The 19034-nt window shown below is 40.4% G+C and overlaps 1 protein-coding gene across 1 annotated transcript in view; it reads left to right on the forward strand.

Moving 5' to 3' along the window:
* The window catches only part of PTPRO (protein tyrosine phosphatase receptor type O), a 159673-nt gene that overhangs the window by 132232 nt on the left and 8407 nt on the right, over positions 1-19034 (forward strand). The window contains 10 exon segments of the mRNA XM_075051302.1: positions 558-678; positions 2397-2465; positions 5966-6049; positions 9451-9486; positions 10961-11042; positions 12089-12179; positions 12688-12764; positions 15100-15234; positions 16232-16354; positions 17895-18049. Of these exon segments, the coding sequence (XP_074907403.1) occupies positions 558-678; positions 2397-2465; positions 5966-6049; positions 9451-9486; positions 10961-11042; positions 12089-12179; positions 12688-12764; positions 15100-15234; positions 16232-16354; positions 17895-18049 (973 nt within the window).

Here is a 19034-nt window from a genome sequence, read left to right on the forward strand (position 1 = left end):
GCATGTAATGTGGACTAAAATCAATCAGGGTTTTGTTATTGAGGGTTGATTCCAGCTCTTGTTTAAAACAGAATTTTTTTAAAAATTTATTTGCCAAAGTAATTCAATCAATTTCAACCTAGTATGTTACAGAGACTCAGCCTGTTATTTTGCTTTTGGGTCAGAAAAGGTATTGATTACTGTTGAAGAACAACTTCAGAGTTGAAATGTGCTTTGGAGACATAGATGATGATGAATATCTGTATTTCATATTTCCTTCACCCTTTTCTCTTGCGTTATGAATGTCAGTTAAAAAGATAAAAAAAAAAAAAAAAGAGAACATTACAAAGTTTAACAAAATGCCAGAGTGAAGTCATATCCCCACAGAAATCTTGTAAGAGCAATAACTAGTCTAAACCTCCCTTTATCCCTAGTGGTAGATTTTTCTCTCTGTAACACTCCAAGCTGAATGAGATCAGTTCAGAAAAATAACACTGTCAACATTCTGGGAAAGAAAAAATCCCAAACTGTCAGTGCTTCTGAATTGAATAACCAAGAGTCCTTGTTTGTTTGTACAGTCGCTGAGATGAATCCCAACGTAGTGGTAATCTCTGTGTTAGCCATCCTAAGTATCCTTCTGATTGGACTGCTGCTGGTGACTCTTGTTGTACTCAGGAGGAAACATCTACAAATGGCCAGGTAAGTCCAAATCTATGCTAATTCCAAAAATTTCAGACAACAATAAACACTTCGTGACAGTAGTTGCAATTGAGGATGCTTGTGTGCATGGGTACTGCTTGAGATGCTTGTGAACACGATACCTTCAAAATAATTGTCTTGCTGCTGTTTAGGAGTAGCGTGTCTTCTCCCTCTATCTACTTTCATTCTTGGCCTGAGTTATAAGCCTCAACCTTTGTCTCATTTTGAGCTTTGCAAGATTGGGCCTATAAGAAGTGCAGTCACTTATTATAAAAGGGTTGTGTTAGGAACCCAGAGGACAACTAGGATCTGAGGCAACTGGGCATGAGCAGGACATCAAGATGCTTTGCAAATCTTTTATATTGTTTGGAACAGATTTTCCATATCAACAGATAAGATGGTTTGTCCATCAGGTCCAGGATGCTGCATTTCAGAGGCCTGGCAGCCAAACCCCTGGGACGAGGAAGGATGTGCCTGGGGCCCTGAGAGTCTCTCTCTAGAGCATTTGCCAGTCTGCCTCCAAAGCCTGGTCTTCCAGTTGTCCAAATTATGCACTCTAATGGGCCTCCTTCCTATGGGAACTGCAGCATCAGAAAGAGCATATGGGCTCACCTAGACCTTGTCTTTCTATGCAGTCAGGATGCAGCCAAAGATATGCTAAGACCCACAAATCCAGAAGGGATCTCAGGTCCTGCTGTTCACCTATAACATTAATAATCACAATTTGATGTGTCATACAGATGAAGGGAAAAATTATCTTTTAGGTGTAAACCTTTTTTTACAAAACCTGTGGCTCCTTCAGCTACCTGCACCAGTCATTTGTACCTGAATATTGAAATTCAGTTTCCTTTTCCTGCTGGTCTTATCTGTAACAGTTCACTTTAATGTGGGTTACGTTATGGCCTGAGGAAACTGTGGAAGTTTCTCCACACCCTTGATATGTGGTTCACCTCCTCGTTTTGGAAGTGTCCTGGAGTCTTCATCCTTTTATAATCTATGTAGTGTATTTTACATTAATTTACTGTACTGCGTCAAGAAAAGAAATGATTTCATGTAAAAAAACTTGTGAAGAATCTTGCACTTGGCTACCTAGCAGATGCTGCATTTTGTGTCATGTCTTGGCTATGTATTTCATGCAATGGATGACCACATCACACATATTTTGCAAGCTATCTTTCAGGGAACATTATGTGGTCAGTTTATCATTTGTAGCTGAAAATAATGGACTTGTGATAGATTCACTGGATGTTATTCAGGTTTTTTCCACAATTATTTTGTGAACTCAAAATTACCATGATCCTGTCAAATGGAGACAATTACACATCTTCTCCTCAGAGTTGGGACTCTATTTGGTATAGAAAGGTAAATATTTAGCAAGTGTACTGAGGCCAGCAGCTAGTGCCAGACTACAGAAAACTCAAATCTGTGCAGAAGGTGAGGTCTATTGGAGATCTTTATTAGCAACTTCTCCCATGTTTCACTCTTTTTAAGCATTATTAGGAAACCCAGTCTCGGGTGGTGTTGAACATTTATTGGTTTTGGATGACTATGTTAAGGGATTTCAGTTACATTTATCACAGATTATCTCAGAACTAGTCACAGATGTGAGTGTTCAGCACTTCTCCACAACTCTGAGAGTTCTTTGTTAAGTCAATGTCATTGCAAGCGTTGTGAATCCAAAAATGGTAACTTTGTACCCGATATTCTTCCTGAAACAGGGAGTGTGGGGCTGGAACCTTTGTCAATTTTGCATCTTTAGAGAGAGATGGAAAGCTTCCCTATAATTGGTGAGTGTTTGAAGCAAAGCTTTTAACTGTGTTTTTCCCCATCTCTGCTTTTTGGCAAATATGATCCTTAATCTTGAATGCTTGTTTTTTATGTCATCACTGTCCCTCTTCAAGATAAAACTACTCTACCTCTTAGTTTAGTATTTTATTTCTTGAGTGATGACTCAAGACTATGTATTCTGTTACCTGCTATTTTTAGTAGGAAATTATGTTTATACATGCCAACCAAGTTGCATAGATGTGTTTTGGGAGCATATTTTTTTTCCTTTCTCTTACAGATGTTTTTTCTAAAATAACACAAGTGTAGAAACTTGATCTATAAATCCGTTAGCACTGCCACAGATATATTTGCATCCAGGAGTAAGCTTGCCTGTAGATGACCAATTAGCAACTGTCTTCATGCACTGCCATTAATTAAATTTTCCTTGAAGTGCAAGACAAGGACAAGCCAACTCAAATATTTACTGTAACTTAATGGTCAGTGCTGTTGAAAAGACTCAGAAAACCCCCTATAGTCTTGCTGGTCTAGAAAACCACCTACAAGAGTTGCAGGCACTGACTATGGACTCCAAACCGCCACTGACACCATCAGCCAAAGAGAAGTATTTGAACAAAGAAAGTCTGTAGGATTAGCTTTTATAGAAGCAAAAGGGCTCTGAGAGCTACCTGACTGGCGCCAGTGTGGTCATTTCCATTCCTATTTTGATAATCAAATGGGTGCTAATGACTGATCCAAGGTTTCCTGTTTTGTTATTAGCAATTTCTGCAAAAACCTCTTATCTTTCAAGGCAAGTCTGAACACAGATATTTAAAGCATGCTGTCAGCCCCATTCCCATACATAGGAAGAAGAAAATATGCGCTTTGGTTTTACGCCCATGGTCAGCTTTGTTGACAGCCAGGGAGTTGGAAAGAGGAGTTGGTGCGCGGGGAACTGCTTCCATGATCTCATAGGACACAGCCTGCCAGCAAGGACAGGATTAAATGGATTGACACTGCACCACAACAAGCCTTTTGCTAATAAGCGTGCAAACTGAACTAACAAGCCCAGCAAATCTTGTCAATACCTCACTGTGCTGCTAATTAACTGGATATTAAACAAGCTTCACTTGCTTGGTTTAGCTTTAATAGCAGCCAGCTGTATGCAGTACAAACTAATCTCTCTTTTAGCTTCTCTTGCTTGGACTATATTAATGGCAAAGAAGGCAGAAGATCAAACACTCATGTTAATTAAATATCCAAGCTTGAATCAAATGATTACACTAGCGACAGATGTTATTAAAACCATAAAAGGCTTTTTTATGGGAAGGGGAATTAATTAATAGGTTTGGATGTGAAAGTGAACATTCTTGTTGCTTGGTTTAGTCTATGTGTATGTATGTGTGTGTGTATATATATGTGTGTATATAAGCATATATGTATACACACATAAATTATGTCATAAAAATATAAATTTTGGAAAATATTCCTGCTTAATATCTCCACAAATTTTTGCTAACTGAAGGCAGTGTGCCCTTCTCTTATGGTCCTGACTTTTCTGAGAGTTAGTAAAGATAATCTTGTTTTGTGTGCCTCTGTTGTCTGATGTCAAGACCAGATTCACTGTCCATCCAGGCAGCCAAATGGGAAATATGGCCCTAAAGGCAGATAGAAGGATAAGAAACCCATTTTGCTTGGGGTCATTCCAAGGATCTAGTAAGGGAGCTATGAACATATCCACCGATTCCTAAGGAAAGCTCAGCTCAGCAGAGTTTTCAGGATTTGAGCAATCTCTGAGTCACTTTCTTTTAATTAAATAAAATTGTTCAGTACACCTGAGCCGTAGGTGAAAGACTATATAATTTCAGGAAAACAATATTGTATTTTGGGGGCAATTACGTATTTTTCATGCATTGAATGAAATATGTTGAATGAAATATCAACTCATGCTAGCCTGTGATTTGATAAAGTGTGGAAATTTCTCATGGTGATCTGACAATGAAAGAACACCCAGGCTTGAATAATTCCTTCTGCCTCTGTAGGCAAGAGGAAGTAAAAATCTCACTTGGAGTTCCCCAGAGGAAAGAGGAGTATTCCAGCAACATCATCACTTCTCTCTTCTAAGCCTAATGAAAACCTCTCTGTGGCACCAGAGATCTGCTTCTGGAAAACCAGATTTCATCCTCAGTCCAGTCCCATAGAAACCCTAACAACATATAAGCTCTAAGGCCCTGATGCTGCAACCACTATGGCATATGATTAACAAGAAAGGGCTCTCGCTTCTGGCTGACCCACACAGTCCCTGCCAACGCCTCGGGAAGGTGCCCTGTAGAAACTGCATTGCCCATTCTCTTGTTGGCAGCAAAGCTCATTAAAGCATCACTTGGAGTTTTTACTGCATGAGCAGAAGTTTTCCACTACTGGTTGGAAGATTAAGATTAGAGATGAGATGGTTACATTTGACATGATTTGCTCATCAGGGAAAACTCGATATCTACTGACTTCATAAGAGCCAAGAGTATTGAAAAAGGAATTTTCACTTTGTGGTTCCTCTTTAGAACAGTTGTAGAAAGATGGTATTGCTTTTAGGACAGCAGATTTTCTGATGGGGAAAAAACACGCTGAGGGTGTATTTGGCAAAAAATCCTGCTCCTGGGGCAATTTTTATTTTAAGTTTCATGAGTTTTTCACATTTGCAAAGTACCTGTAGCACATTCCACCAGTAGGTAGAACAGGCCTGAGTGGGTTTCCTGGATTAATGCATAGCAGAACCTGGTAAACAGGTTGCAAATACAGAAGTTTAGAATAATTTTGTACTCAAATTTCCTTTAGCCCCAGTGAAACCTGCTATGAAGAGTTAGTCATAGAAACTACAGTTAGAAAAAGTTCAAATAATGTTTTGCCGAAAACCTAGGAGAGAACTTAAAGCACTTAAAAATGGGACTCTGCAAAATGTTACATGGATGTTTTCAGAAATCTGATTCAATAGAGGGTATTAAAAGATATGGGAATGATCTGAATTTATCTCTGATACAGATGTTCTGATAGCCACAGGATCACTTGCAGAAGCAAACATGGGAGATTATCATAGTTGTACATGGTAAAAACAAACTATGTCTGTCCTGAAATATCTCAAAACATCAGTAAATAGACTTAGCACCACCTCTGTAAAGGTCATAAACCTGTGGATGAAATTTTCAAAGACATTTTACGCTCTGAAAATCTGCCAGTTTATCAATTAACATTGATTTAGAATAACACACTTGAATCAATACCTTAAAACACATTTATTTTGATCATATAGAATTTTATGTTGGATAGCTGAAAATCCTGCATAGGGTGTCAGGTTGAGGAGTAAAAATTCTATGGATGCTAATAATATTCTTATGAAGTAAGTAAGAGGAAGCCTTTATGGGTTTAGCCGATTTTTAAAATAGAATTTGCTGATCTCCTGATTTCTGTTTGTCTTACTAACTCTCCTCACTTTTTCATCTTTATGTATGTTATTTATTAATGCTCACAGGCGTAGAAGTGTATTTGCTTTCCTAACTCTGCTACCCTCATGCCTTTGGACTGATTATCTTTTGGCATTTTATATTAATCCTTGGTAAGTGATTTACTTGTTTTTCCATGTGCAATGTATAAACAATGTTAATTTCTATTACATGAAAAATGTGTGATACCTTTGTTTTCAAATGGGTCAAAGCTTTTGAAGGTATAATTTTCTTGTACTAGAACATGGATTGGAGAGGATGTGGGTATCAAAGTATTTGCTACCCTGCTTCATCTAGTTTGTCTGTTTATGCTCCAACCTATTTTGGTATTAAAAAGCTAATCTTATGCTGGTTGTCATATTCATCTCATTGCTCTCTTTGCAATTTTTGTCACTTCATTATAAGTCCTGGCTTCTTCTGTCCCAGTTATTCATCTGTTCATTGCCTGGCATTGCCTCCTGCTGCTGCTGCTTTTCTATTACTAAAATTGCTTGATCGTGCCCCACCTGTTTGGTGTGTGATGTCGAATACCTTAGTTTTTAAAGGTGCAGTTATGTTCTCCTGACATCAGTAAAAGTTTTTTTGCTTTTGGAAACAACAGTTCACTGAGAATCAATGCAAACTAGCAGTCCCAAAGTGTAACAATTGGGACACTGTGTGCGTGTCTCTGTGTCTATGTGTGTATATTTCATAGCTGATTCTGTAAATAATTTATGAAGACTTAGTAAGTGACTGATTGGGTTTTTTTGAAAATAGTTAACCAACAAAGCCACAGGATCTGTTTAGAACCAGAACTGTTTTACAAACTGTTTCACAAATAATTATAATTGACTATGATCTAAAAATGCTTAATTTATATAAAAGAAACTTAAGTTCCTGATGGTCTTTGGTCCAAAGTATAGTGATTTACAAAAACTTGGTACCGAAGTTAAGATTTACTTACGAACAAATGTTTTCCGTGGTGTTACTATACGGCACCAAAGCCCTGGCAGGCAGTCATCGACACCTTCAGCGTAGGGATTTCTGAGACTGGTTTTCCTTGGGTCACACTGGGTCTGTAGAAAATCACATCTAAATTTTTGGTGAGCAGAGAAATAAGTCAGTTTATGTAACCAAAGAAAGGTCCATTTCTTCTCCAATGAAAGTAAAAGCATGCTCTGCACATGCACCCAGCTGAAGAGCAGATGGAATTCTTCCACGTCTCACCAAGGCTAATATTATATTGACTTGTAACTTGTCTGATGTAAACTCCACCAAGTGTCGGAGCTGCACAGTGATGGAGGGTCAGGCAGTTTATTTTTGTGGAGGTCACACTGATCTCTCTTAACTCTCTAATGGTCAAGAAGCCCAAGGTGGCTGCTGTCAATGGCACTGCTGCAAAAAGAGTCGTCATCTTCTTTTGCCCCTTTGCCTCTTTTTGTTTAATATGCACTAATATGCATTAACTTGCCTTTCCAGAGTGTATCTTTCTTCAGAGGTTTCCTCTTTGATCAAACTACCTAGTTTAGATGACCAAGTTTAAAGGAGCTGAAGTTGAATGAGATGAGATTAATCCCCCTCTTTGTATTTTAATCTGTAAATGAAAGAACAGATGAAACACCAGCTAATGTTTCAAATGTCTTTGTTTTGCACACAAGGTGGTTTAAAACATTTACAAACATTCAGGAAACAATTGCAATGCTAAGAAACAAAGGCCTCTTGAGACTACCAAGGCACAAGAAATTGTTGCTGAGAAATGGATGTCAGTCATTTGTTTTATTGCCTCTTGAAGTGTTCCTTGGAGAAGCATTCTTAGAAGCATTCCCATCATAAACAGCATTTAGATATTTTTTCTTTTTAAATGAATTCCAATGTGCCTGACATTAAAGGGTTTACCACAGTCACAGGGGATAGAAATGCGTTGACTAATTTAGAGAGATTAATTTTAAGTTTTCGCTGGAAAAAGTCTTTGAAGATGTAGAATAAATACTACTGGGCTATGTGTATAGTACACATGAATGTACAGATACTATACAGATAATATCTGTATAGAAAACACGGTAAGCTGAAAAGGTTTATAATATTTGCAAAGTAAAGCTTTGCAAAGTAAATATCCACATTAGCGTAAAGCTGGTATTGCTATAGCTCTTGTTAACTCTGCAGGCAATGCTCCACACCTAAATGGAAATGTACCCTGACAGGAATAAAATTACTACAGGTTGTGGCTGCTTCAAAAACGGAACATTTTGTAAAACTTAATTTTGGAAATGAATAGGTTTTGGAGGTTTTTTTTATTTCACTTCTAAACTTAGCAGGGTAGAAAAATAAAAATACTCCACTTTTTAATATTTCTTTCTGTATATTTTCATTGTTTGAAAATTAAAAGTCTTTACCTTTCAATTACTAATTGAAGCTGTGACCCAAGTTATCTAGAAATCATTTTTATATCGTCATGAAATTAAAAATAGCATCATTATAATGTGATGAATGAACAGATATTGTTCAATGCCCAGGAAAAAAAATAATGACGCTACTAAAATCCCTTCTGAGTAAGCAAGAATCTATTTGTGCTCTGTGACTGGTTTAACAGAGGGGATCAGTGTTTTCAGATTTCTAGCCAAATTATTCCAGGGTGCTCACTTTATGCATTTAATCTGATTGATTGCTTAATTTTTTTATGGCAACAACAAAATGAACGTACACACCCCCTCCAAAAAAACACATGATGGTAGTTAGTGTAGCGCAGTTCTTAAGTCCATATCTTACGGGTTATACTGCTTAACACATTCTTAAGCTTGCTCGCAACTGTCGCTAGTGAATTATATCACTTATAAATCATGCGAAGGCAGTGTATTACATGACTGGCATGATTATTTCTAGCTGTTAAAAGTCAATTAAAATTATCTAAGGTTTAAACTTGAGCCCCACTGAAGTCAGTAGGATATTGGCCATTGTCTTCATTGATCATCATAAGCAGGTTATGAAATGGGTGAGAAATAGCGTTCAGGCCCTTTCCTTTTTCCTTCACCCTTCCTTGAATTTGCAAATGGTGGTCTTCTCCCTTTAGCCAACAGGTGCTTCTTGTTCCCGGTTGCTCTCTGGTGCTGGCATCCAGTTTCCCAGCCCGGTAGAGCCGGAGTGGAGCAGCCCTGGGGTCACGGTGGTGCCCCATCCCCTGCAGCAGCACAGCCCCCTGCCAGGCTCCGCTGGGATCGGGCCCCGGCGACTCAGCCCCAGCCCACCTGAAGCCAGCGATGCTGTTGGGTCGGGATTTGTAGAGGACCACTGGCTTCTGTTGGGCACAGGTTTTCGCTTTCACAAGCAGGTCGTTCTCAGAGCCACAGAATGGAAAATGCTTCTCATTGGTGTCAATGGAAATTTTGCTATCAGCTTAAAAATATCCAAGATATTATCACCAATCTCATCCTGAGTATGATGGTGACCAGAAGACGTATGTTCTAAAATCAGTACTAACTTTGAATAAAGACTGTACAATAGTTCAATGAATGAAAACCACTTTTTTTCTTTTTTTCAGGAGTAAAAATGGATTAAAGAAGAGAAAGCTGACCAAGTATGTAACTTCTATAATACTTAAAGAAACAAATGTAACATCTTAGACTAAACATGCATTATGGAGTACATGGTATAATGGTATTGCAGTTACAGATATAGAAAACTTCTTGATAAATACATCCTGAGATAGAGATCTGAAGACAGAAAACAAACAATAATTGGACAAAGGAACAGATAGGTTGTGGTAAAACAGCTCCTTACTGACAGAAAATTAGTCATCAGGGAAAAGATCAATTATCCAACTTAGTGATTCCAACAGAGCTTATCCTTAGTTAAAAATGACAAATGGTGAAAAACTGGGATGCATTTGTTTCTAGTGATATTTCCCTCTTGACATGAGGCTCTCATTACGGTTGTTGCTAGAACATTAGATCATTAATGCTAACGGGTAAACAGGAGTAATTAAGTGGTGATAAGACAGGTTCCTTTGGGCATATTGCCTCAAAGTAAATGAAAAGATTACTGTGTACACGCTTCAGTAGCTTGTAAATTAGAGCATGATAATTAGGTGAGGGAAGCTGTTTACCTGTGTTTCGTTATTCAAAGTGTTAGCCTAATTATTTCTCCGTTATGTTCAGAGGCTGTGCCCGTACTAACAGATAGACCCTCACCTGGTGAAAAAGTGTGTAGAATGATGGCTGTCACTAAATCAAGGCTAATTTATACCTGCTGAAGCTCTGCATGGCTTTGTATGCCACTTTTTTTAGCCACCATCTCTCTGGGAGGAGAATTTGACCTCTAATGACAGATGTGCGTAGTTCTTAAAGCCAGCAGAGAAAACAGTCACAGCAGTGGCATCCAAAATGCTGGTTTACAGGATTTTTTTTCTTTTGGTGGGCCTTCTAAAAAAATCAAAACCTAAATATGAAATCCATTTTTCTCCATGAGCAAAGCTCAGATGAGTTTTAAAAGTGTCTCCGACAGATGCGAAAATATCTGAAAGCAACATTTTACATGGCACGAGAGGCAACTTAAATGAAGCAGCCGCTGCCCTGATGCCTGCTGGGACGGTACTGAGAGTGGGTCTGCGATGGGGTGCTGGATCACTGCTTGTCGCGGTGCCACCTGTGCCTTGGGGACGTACCCACCTGCAAAAGCTGTGCATGGGCCATTGCCCACACCTCAGACCAATGGTTTCCCTTGGGTAGGACACCCCCCCCCCCCGCCCCCCCAAACCAGGGTGCTCAGTATCATCAGCACCAGCAGCTGCAGCATTGAGCTCACCCCTCTCTCAGCCTCTCTTTCTGGTGCTGTTATGGTATGGTGCAGGTAATGAGCAATATGCCCACCATTTGGTGGCACTGAACCACAGGATTTTTAATTTTTTTTTCCTCTTTATTGTTGCTTTCTAGCATTAACAGTTGCAAATACATATTCATGACTTGATAGTATTCTGGGGGAAAATAGAAATAAAATGTACTAAAAAAGGTAGGGTTTTTTTTCCTTAATTTCTGTGTGTTTTTCTTTTAAAGCCCTGTCCAGTTGGATGATTTTGATGGCTACATCAAGGATATGGCCAAAGATTCAGATTATAAATTTTCCCTGCAATTTGAGGTAAATCTGTGGGGACTCTGTCCTCTCCTAGCTGCCATGCCTAGATCAGCTTTTTCCAGTTGTTAGGTTTGCATGATGTGTTCCTGTGCTCTGTGTTGTTTAATATGCACTGTTGCTAGGTGGGTCAGCTTCGCTTCCAGTTCTGCAGAATTTAAAAGTGGACCTTGGTGTCGTTAAGGACCGCATTTAGTAAGCTGATTTGAGTAGCTCACCACATTAGAGTCAAGATAATTGTCAGACAGACACACTTCCTTTAAGTTTAGGACGTGCTGGCAGCCTGAATTAAATTCAGGATTTTAACGTCTGTCTTTTATTTATTTAATGCCCTTAATTTGAGGGGAAGCATTGGAATGAGAAGGTAACATGAAAAATCTCTTTAAGAGCAAGGAGGTCTCTCTAAGACCAGTTCAGGTATGTTCTCTTAATTACCCAGAATTTAAAGTCAGTTTAGTAGTATAAAGCTAAAAAGCTGTTATCCTAGGGCTAGCTCCCAAAGATTTAAACATGGAAAGGGAGCGGGGAGGACTGTCAGGGTGTTACCACTGTTCTGGGTGGCTGACCTGTTCCCTTCCTGCCAGTGAAAAGTCCTCTGGTGCATCACAAATTAGATGTAGCTGCTGAAGGTAATGACTAAAAAGATCTTCCAGGCATTCCCCAGTATCAAGATCAAAAGCCACTTGAGGACTTGAAGAAAACCCTTTAAGTGGGGTGGATGACCACCACAGAAATAACTTCTCAACCCCCTGGTTTGCCACTATTTTGGCTAATTAAGTGCGGCTAGAGAGGAGCAGTCGGCAGTCGCAGCCTTGGATGGCAGCAGTGCGTTGGCAGGATCAGCAGGCGAGCCCACATCGTTGCTCTCTAGCTGTCTGGAGCCAAACTCAGGGGCATCAGATAAGGAAAGTCAGTGTAATCCTGCTGTCAGTTTACAAAGTGATTTATGAGCATTTTCAGTCTGGTACCTGCCACAAGTAATCACTTCACAAAGAGTTATTTTTTGAGCGTTTGTGAGTTTGACCTTGGCGTTTTTCTTTCTGTTACCCCAGGAGCTAAAACTGATTGGGCTTGACATACCCCACTTTGCTGCTGATCTTCCCATGAATCGCTGTAAAAATCGCTACACAAATATCCTGCCATGTAAGTACAATACATACAGGCTCCTGCTAAAGTCCCTTGAGAGGGAAAGAAGAGTTTTAATAAGAGAATTGGAGAATCAGGGCAAATTTTCTGACTGATAAAAGCCTGTTCTGAAACCTGCCCTTAGAAAGAACCGGGCGATAGATGGGTTTTGTAGCTTTGAAGACACGTTAGCTTTCTGGGGACGGTTATCCAGACAGGAGTTGGAAGTGAGAAACACAAGGTCATTTCTGCTACTGAGTAGTGTTACTTTATTTCTCTTGCGATTTTAATGAAACCTAAGGGAGCCCAAAGGGACGGCAGTTGGAGGGTGCATTTTGCAGAACGGTAATGATGGTGCATCCATGTAGTGTTTACTGAAGCAAACATTGCTCACTGTTGGGAAATATGAGCATTTTCTATTTTTTGATAGAATTTTTTCAGTTTTTATAGGATTGATTTTAATCTTGCCTAGTTGGAGCTGAGTGCTATGTTTGAGAGACAAATATATTTTTTATTCCTTTTACAGATGATTTTAGTCGTGTCCGGTTAGTTTCAATGAATGAAGAAGAGGGATCTGACTACATTAACGCCAACTACATTCCCGTGAGTACAGCGGCTCGGTCAGTGTAAAGCACAGTGTCCTGTGCAGCAGTTAGCGCCTGTCACCTGCAAAAAGCACAATATCTCCTGGAAGCTCAGTCACATTCTCAGCATCTCCTTCGGCTTCCAATATTTTGCCTATAGGGAACTGTGCTTTCCAGCAGCCACCAAAAAAACAGGCGGAGGGGGAAGAGTTTTGGTAAATTTTGCCACAGTGGCGCTGGGTGAGCTGTGAATGTTTGCAAAACCTAGGTTGGACTGGTAGGGAAATGGGGAGGAAATGTTAAGTGATTCAGTGGCTTTTTAAGACAGCTAGGAAAATCGTAAACATGTAAATGAGAAACTTCTCTAGGTTTCTACAGCATGCGGAAAAAGGATTAAGGCAGACACGCCACAGCTGACAAAAGGCCCACAGCCCAGATGGTGCGTGGAGGCAGCTTCTGCTTTCTGCCTCGTCCCTGGGGCTCCCGGCGCGCCTCCCGCCGCCTGGCAGCGAGCAGCCGTTTCCCAGGGAGCAGCACCCAGGGGTTTGGGATAACGGAAGTATACACGGTACTGTCGTCAACCCGTTTGACGCTGGGGGTGGGCGAAAGCCTCGTCAGCTCTTTCCACTCTCGCCGGAGCTCGTGCAGTCAGGCAGGCTTTTTCCTGCCGGTGCCGCAAGGGTTTTCCCCTCCGTGACCCACCCTGCCGTGGCTCGGTGTAAGCTGTGTTCGAGGGAGAGTGCCCACCAGTGGGTCACTCTGCGTGGAGAGGAGGCAGGGCACTACCCCATCCATGTAGAAAAAGACCTTGCACTTGGGGACCATAGGCAGGGGAGCATTTCTGCACCCTGGCCGTGAGCAGAAGACAGAGCTGGTCCTGGCTGTGCTGGAGAGAGCTGAGTCAGCATTATGGCAAAGGGAGGAGCCCTCGGATGAGTCAGTGAAACCACTTCTTTCTTTGTCACTGTGGCATCGCCCATTCATGGACTACTGAGCAAGTTGCCTCCACCTAGTTTCTATGTTCAGGAGCATGAACATAAACACTCAAGCTGCAAGTGCCTGAGCTCGCAGTGAATCAAGAAAGAAAATTGTTCCAGTGTTCAAAAGCATCATTCACAAACCAGGAAACTTCTGTGACGTGGGATTATGGATAATAGGATTTCCGGTAGCAGTCCTTGGGATTGCTCAGTTCTGCTTTTTATAGTTTACACCTCTTTAGTTCTACTTAGAGCATAATGCTGACCATAGAAACTGGGACAGTCTTAATGCCTGGCTTTTCCTGACAATTGCTTCTCCACTGAGTACCTGCCTCCAAACACAGATACTAGTGGTGTTCTGTGTCTCTGTAGTAACAGATTTGACATTTAGGTCAGACATAGCCCATGCAGACAAACAAACAGCAAATTCTGTGTAGTGCAAAAATTCAGGTTGAGCTGACTTCTAGAGAAGTCTGGAGGAAAGCATTTATGAAACATGATCCCAAATCACAAATATTTTTACAATCCGCATACTGTGGTGGCATGGGATCATGCTGTGTGTTGGATGTATCTTTTGCTCTTATTAAGAATATCATATAGCTTTCCAAATGCAGTTTTGATGATACAGTCTCAGCAAATATTGTTATAGCAAATGCCAAAATGTCCATTCTGTGGATCTTTTGTTATAGTCTTTACAACGGACTTTTGGTTTTGGAGAGGGGACAGAGTCTTTCCAACTAAAAGCATGTTGATAAAGATGGGAGAAGGAATACATGGATATACAGCACCTGAGCTTCAATAAAACAGCAATGATAATCTGTTAAGGGTGTTAACTCAGCAAGTTCTTTATTATTTTAAGCAGAATTCTAATTAATGTTTTACTAATTTAAGTCCTTATGACATAAACACGTGCACATAATCCTGCTCATTACTACCTTCCATTTACATCAGTGACTGAAAATCACCGCAGGCACTGCTTGGGATGAGCAGGCTAGGCGTCTATAATTGTTTTTATGTCTGTAACTAAACAAACTCTTAGATTATGAAATCTGGAAGAAGCTGGAACTTTGATTTAGGATTCTCATTACCTGTTTCTTTTTAATGTTGCCTTTCCTGTTTTCAGGGTAAAGGATTTATATAATAACATATTCATCTTCTGTCTTTCATTCTAGATTGCTTGTACTTTGGGAGCATTAAAAACTGGCAGAAATTGTAATCTCCTCAAAATAAATAAAATAAGTCATGGAGTAGTTTCTTCGTATTAGAAACCACTTTAAGAAGTACAAAGCAAGCTAAAAAATACGTATGCCAGAGGAAAATATGTGTTCTGAAGCATTAATCATGTTGGTAAATAGCACCTGTCTCTTTGTTTCTTAGGGTTATAATTCACCCCAGGAATACATTGCAACCCAAGGGCCACTGCCAGAAACTAGGAATGATTTTTGGAAGATGGTTCTCCAGCAAAAATCTCAAATTATTGTTATGCTCACTCAATGTAATGAGAAAAGAAGGGTATGTAACAAAATCTTGCACATAGTATAAAAGAAACTACTCTGAAAACATATTTATTTTCTGGTGGGTGAATTTCTTTGCATTGTTTTCTGACCATGAGGCAGCATCATAACCAGGACTGGAATGGCACTTCATTTACGTATGGCAGGCATTTCAGGATGCTTAAGTGACTGGAACATCTTCCACATGAGGAGAGGTGGAGGGAGCTGGGACTCTTCAGCCTGGAAAAGAGAAGGCTCAAGGGGATCTTGTCACTGTCTATAAATACCTGATGGGTGGGAATGGAGACAAGGCACCCCTCAGTGGTGCCCAGTGACAGGACAAGAGGCAATGGGCACAAATTAAAACACATTAAATTCCATCTGAACATCAGGAAGCACTTTTTTACCGTCAGGGTGACTGAGCACTGACACAGGTTGCCCAGAGGTTGTGGAGTCTCCATCCTTGGAGATATTCAAAAGCCGTCTATCTGGACATGGTCCTGAGCAGGCTGCTCTAGGTGGCCCTGCTTGAGCAGGGTGGTTGGACAAGATGACCTCTGCAGGTCTCTTCCAACCTCAACCATTCTGTGATTCTGTGCTTAAGTTTAAATAGTAATAAAATACAAGTGTTATGCTTTACATTTTCCTTGGCATTATAATAGAAACATTTGGAATACAATTTTATTTTTATATATATATGTTCTTGTTCCCTATGTTTTGTTCCTTTTAGACCTATTCTGTTAGGAAAAGTAACAATCTACAAAGATGCTACGTATTTCCATTTTTCACTATACTAATGCTACCCTTCAGAAAACCAATGTATAGCTTATGTCCATAGTTAGACAAGTAGGAACGATCAGGCTGAAAGTCACTGCAGGTTATATTACCTCTTATTGCAGCATCAAGGAAATAGTGCTGTAGACATTTCTAAAACTGAGGTTCACTATACTTTTTTATAGATGCATATATATATATTTATATAAATACAAATATGTATGTATTTATTTCCCTTTCAGGTGAAATGTGATCATTACTGGCCTTTTACGGAAGACCCTGTTGCATATGGGGACATCACGGTGGAGATGCTGTCTGAGGAGGAGCACACAGACTGGGTTTATAGGAATTTCCGAATTAGCTATGTAAGTGAAATATTTTGCATGGCCCTACTAAAGGAGTGGGAGTAATTTTGGTCCAGCCTGTTCTTCAACTTTTGTCCATTTATGGCATCCAGTGGAAAATGGCTAAGAGAAAGATCGATAGCCTTACCCTCACTCCACACAGGCAAATGACTAAATCGCAAAACTTTCCCCTAAAATTGTTGTGTCTGTGAATTTATCAGCAAAGTGCAAGACTGAAACAAAACTAGTACTAGAGTTCTGGATGTTTTTGTGGTGCCAATAATTAGCGACAACAAATGTGTAAACTTCTTTCCTTCGTATCTTCTTGCTATAAGCCATTCCAAAGTTGAAAATACCAATGTAGAAATTGAAAATATTTTTCAAACGGGCAATTCTGCAGTATTCATATATTCCTGTAAAGCATTGAAACACGTGTGAGAGCATGCGATTTCCAAATTAAAGCTGTTCAGATTTTCGGGCATTTCTTTCCAGCTTTGTTTCCTGCACCAGCTCATTGTGAGCACCAGCTCGTGAAGGAAAGGTTAGAGATATGGAGGGGATGTGAAAAAAGCTATCTGCTGGCATGCTGACATTGGCCCAGGACCTTAGTCCCGCTCAGCCATGCCTCGCTGCATTACAAAGTGCGCACAGGGTGCAGGCTAGGAGTGCAAATGCATAAAACTCGATGTCTTGGGCTGTTGGCATCCATTGAAAATAATGACAAGACTGCAGTTTGCAGGTAAACTGTCCTTTACCAAACCCAGGGCAGTTACTTCAGGGTCTTTTGTACTGATCTCCTTCTTTTTTAATATCCTTTGCCTAAGGATCTGCTGTTGCCTGTGACTGGAGAGGGGTTACTTAGCCTGACCCAGAACGGCAAAACTAAAAGCATTGCTTGCCATGGGTTTTGGTGATGACACCTCCCACCTCTCCCCATGTTTTGAGTTCCTTTACATCTCAAAGTCAAGATGAATTGTGTTGAGGATCTTATTTCACCTAAAGTCACCAGAGTTTTTCGCATTGTAAACCTTTTTATAATAATGGGTATTTTTCTAAATATTTCTTTTGCCCCTGTAATGATTTTTTTCTTCCCTTTTGGTATTTTTTTTTTTCTTTGAAACTTGAAAAGAAAAACTCTTTAGACTCCAGTGTTGATTGTTTGCCAACAGTGTTATTCTTTATCTGTGGCAAAGCAAGAAAAGGATAGGGAATGGAGTAGAAAGAGGAAGAAAGCCTAAACCTGAAAAATCAACCATTATTGATTTAAAAGCAAAATCAAATCAAACTACCGTGAGGGGGGAAAAAAGCAAAAAACAAATCCCAAACCCAGAAACAAGAGTTCATGCCCTTTTGATAATGATGGCCTGATAACCCCTCCCCTTTTCAAGCAAATAGCGTGTAAATTCTTTGCCACTTTTTTGTCTGACTTTTTACTTTCTTAGTTTGTATTTAGGAAAAAAACCCCAACACCACAAAACAACAAAAACCCCTCAGTCTGACTGAGCGTGACTGCACTATTAAAACTCCTGTGAACATGCTGCTGTTCTGCTTCTCTCATTAGGCTGATGAGGTGCAAGACGTGATGCATTTTAACTACACTGCCTGGCCAGATCACGGTGTCCCCACGACCAACGCTGCCGAAAGTATCCTCCAGTTTGTACAGATGGTCAGGCAGAAAACAGCAAAGAGTAAAGGCCCCATGATCATACACTGCAGGTAAATGCTTCCAGGAAATCGAGAACTGAGGGATGTAACACTAAATGAGTTGGGAAACAGCTGGAAAAAAGATTCTGGCATTTTGCTTATCTGCTAGCTGGAGATAGTTCTCTCTAGCGTTAAGGGTAAAGGATTAGTCCCCTGCTTTGACTACAGTGGGGCTGGGATTTCAGTCTGGAGCCGTAGACACTGAGGCATTTCTTTCTAGAGAAGGGTCATCTTTTTGGATGTTATCAACAAATGTCTTCAGGAGGTGCAGCAAGCGATCCTGATTTACACCAGCTCAGAGGCTGCCCCTGCTCTCTTATTTCCACACCTTCATGATACAGATGGTGAGGTCCAGCCAGCAGCCTGCTGCAGCTTGCTGCTCCCCTGCAGATGTGTGTCTCTGTGCAGATCCTTCTCCTCTGGTCATTTGCCTTTCGGTACATTCAGGAGGTGATGTGAAGAGCGCTATCGTGTGCTAGCAGTAATACCAGTATCCCATGCTAACAGTTATATGTATTTTTTTCTTTTATTTTTGGAGGAAGGTTGGTTTATATACTGTCAGATTTATCTGTTGTGCATCATCTGGCCTTTTATTAAGATGCTCATTTACTTGGCCTCTCTGGGGGCAGCTGCCGTGTTAGTGATGATATCATACCAGATTGGTTCCTCATGCAATTCTCCCAACTGACTTCAAACCTCTTTGTGGCTCCTCGTGCGAGAGCTGCTCACAACAGATTTCTCAGAAATATGTAAATAGATGGTTTGCAATGGATGAATACACGTACATTACAGTGACATACTCCTAATGGAAGTCAAGGCTTGCTAAGATTAATCTCAGCCAACCCTACATCACCCATCCCAGAGGCAGCAGTTACGATGCTGCACAAGGTGTCAGCACCCTCCAGCGCTGTCTTTCCTGCTTCAATGTGACGGGCAGCACTGTCTCTTGCCACCACTTTGCACACTTTTGAGACCTACTTCCCAGAAAACAGTCTTT

This window comes from Buteo buteo, chromosome 19 (assembly GCF_964188355.1).
Source record: "Buteo buteo chromosome 19, bButBut1.hap1.1, whole genome shotgun sequence".
Lineage (NCBI taxonomy): Eukaryota > Metazoa > Chordata > Aves > Accipitriformes > Accipitridae > Buteo > Buteo buteo.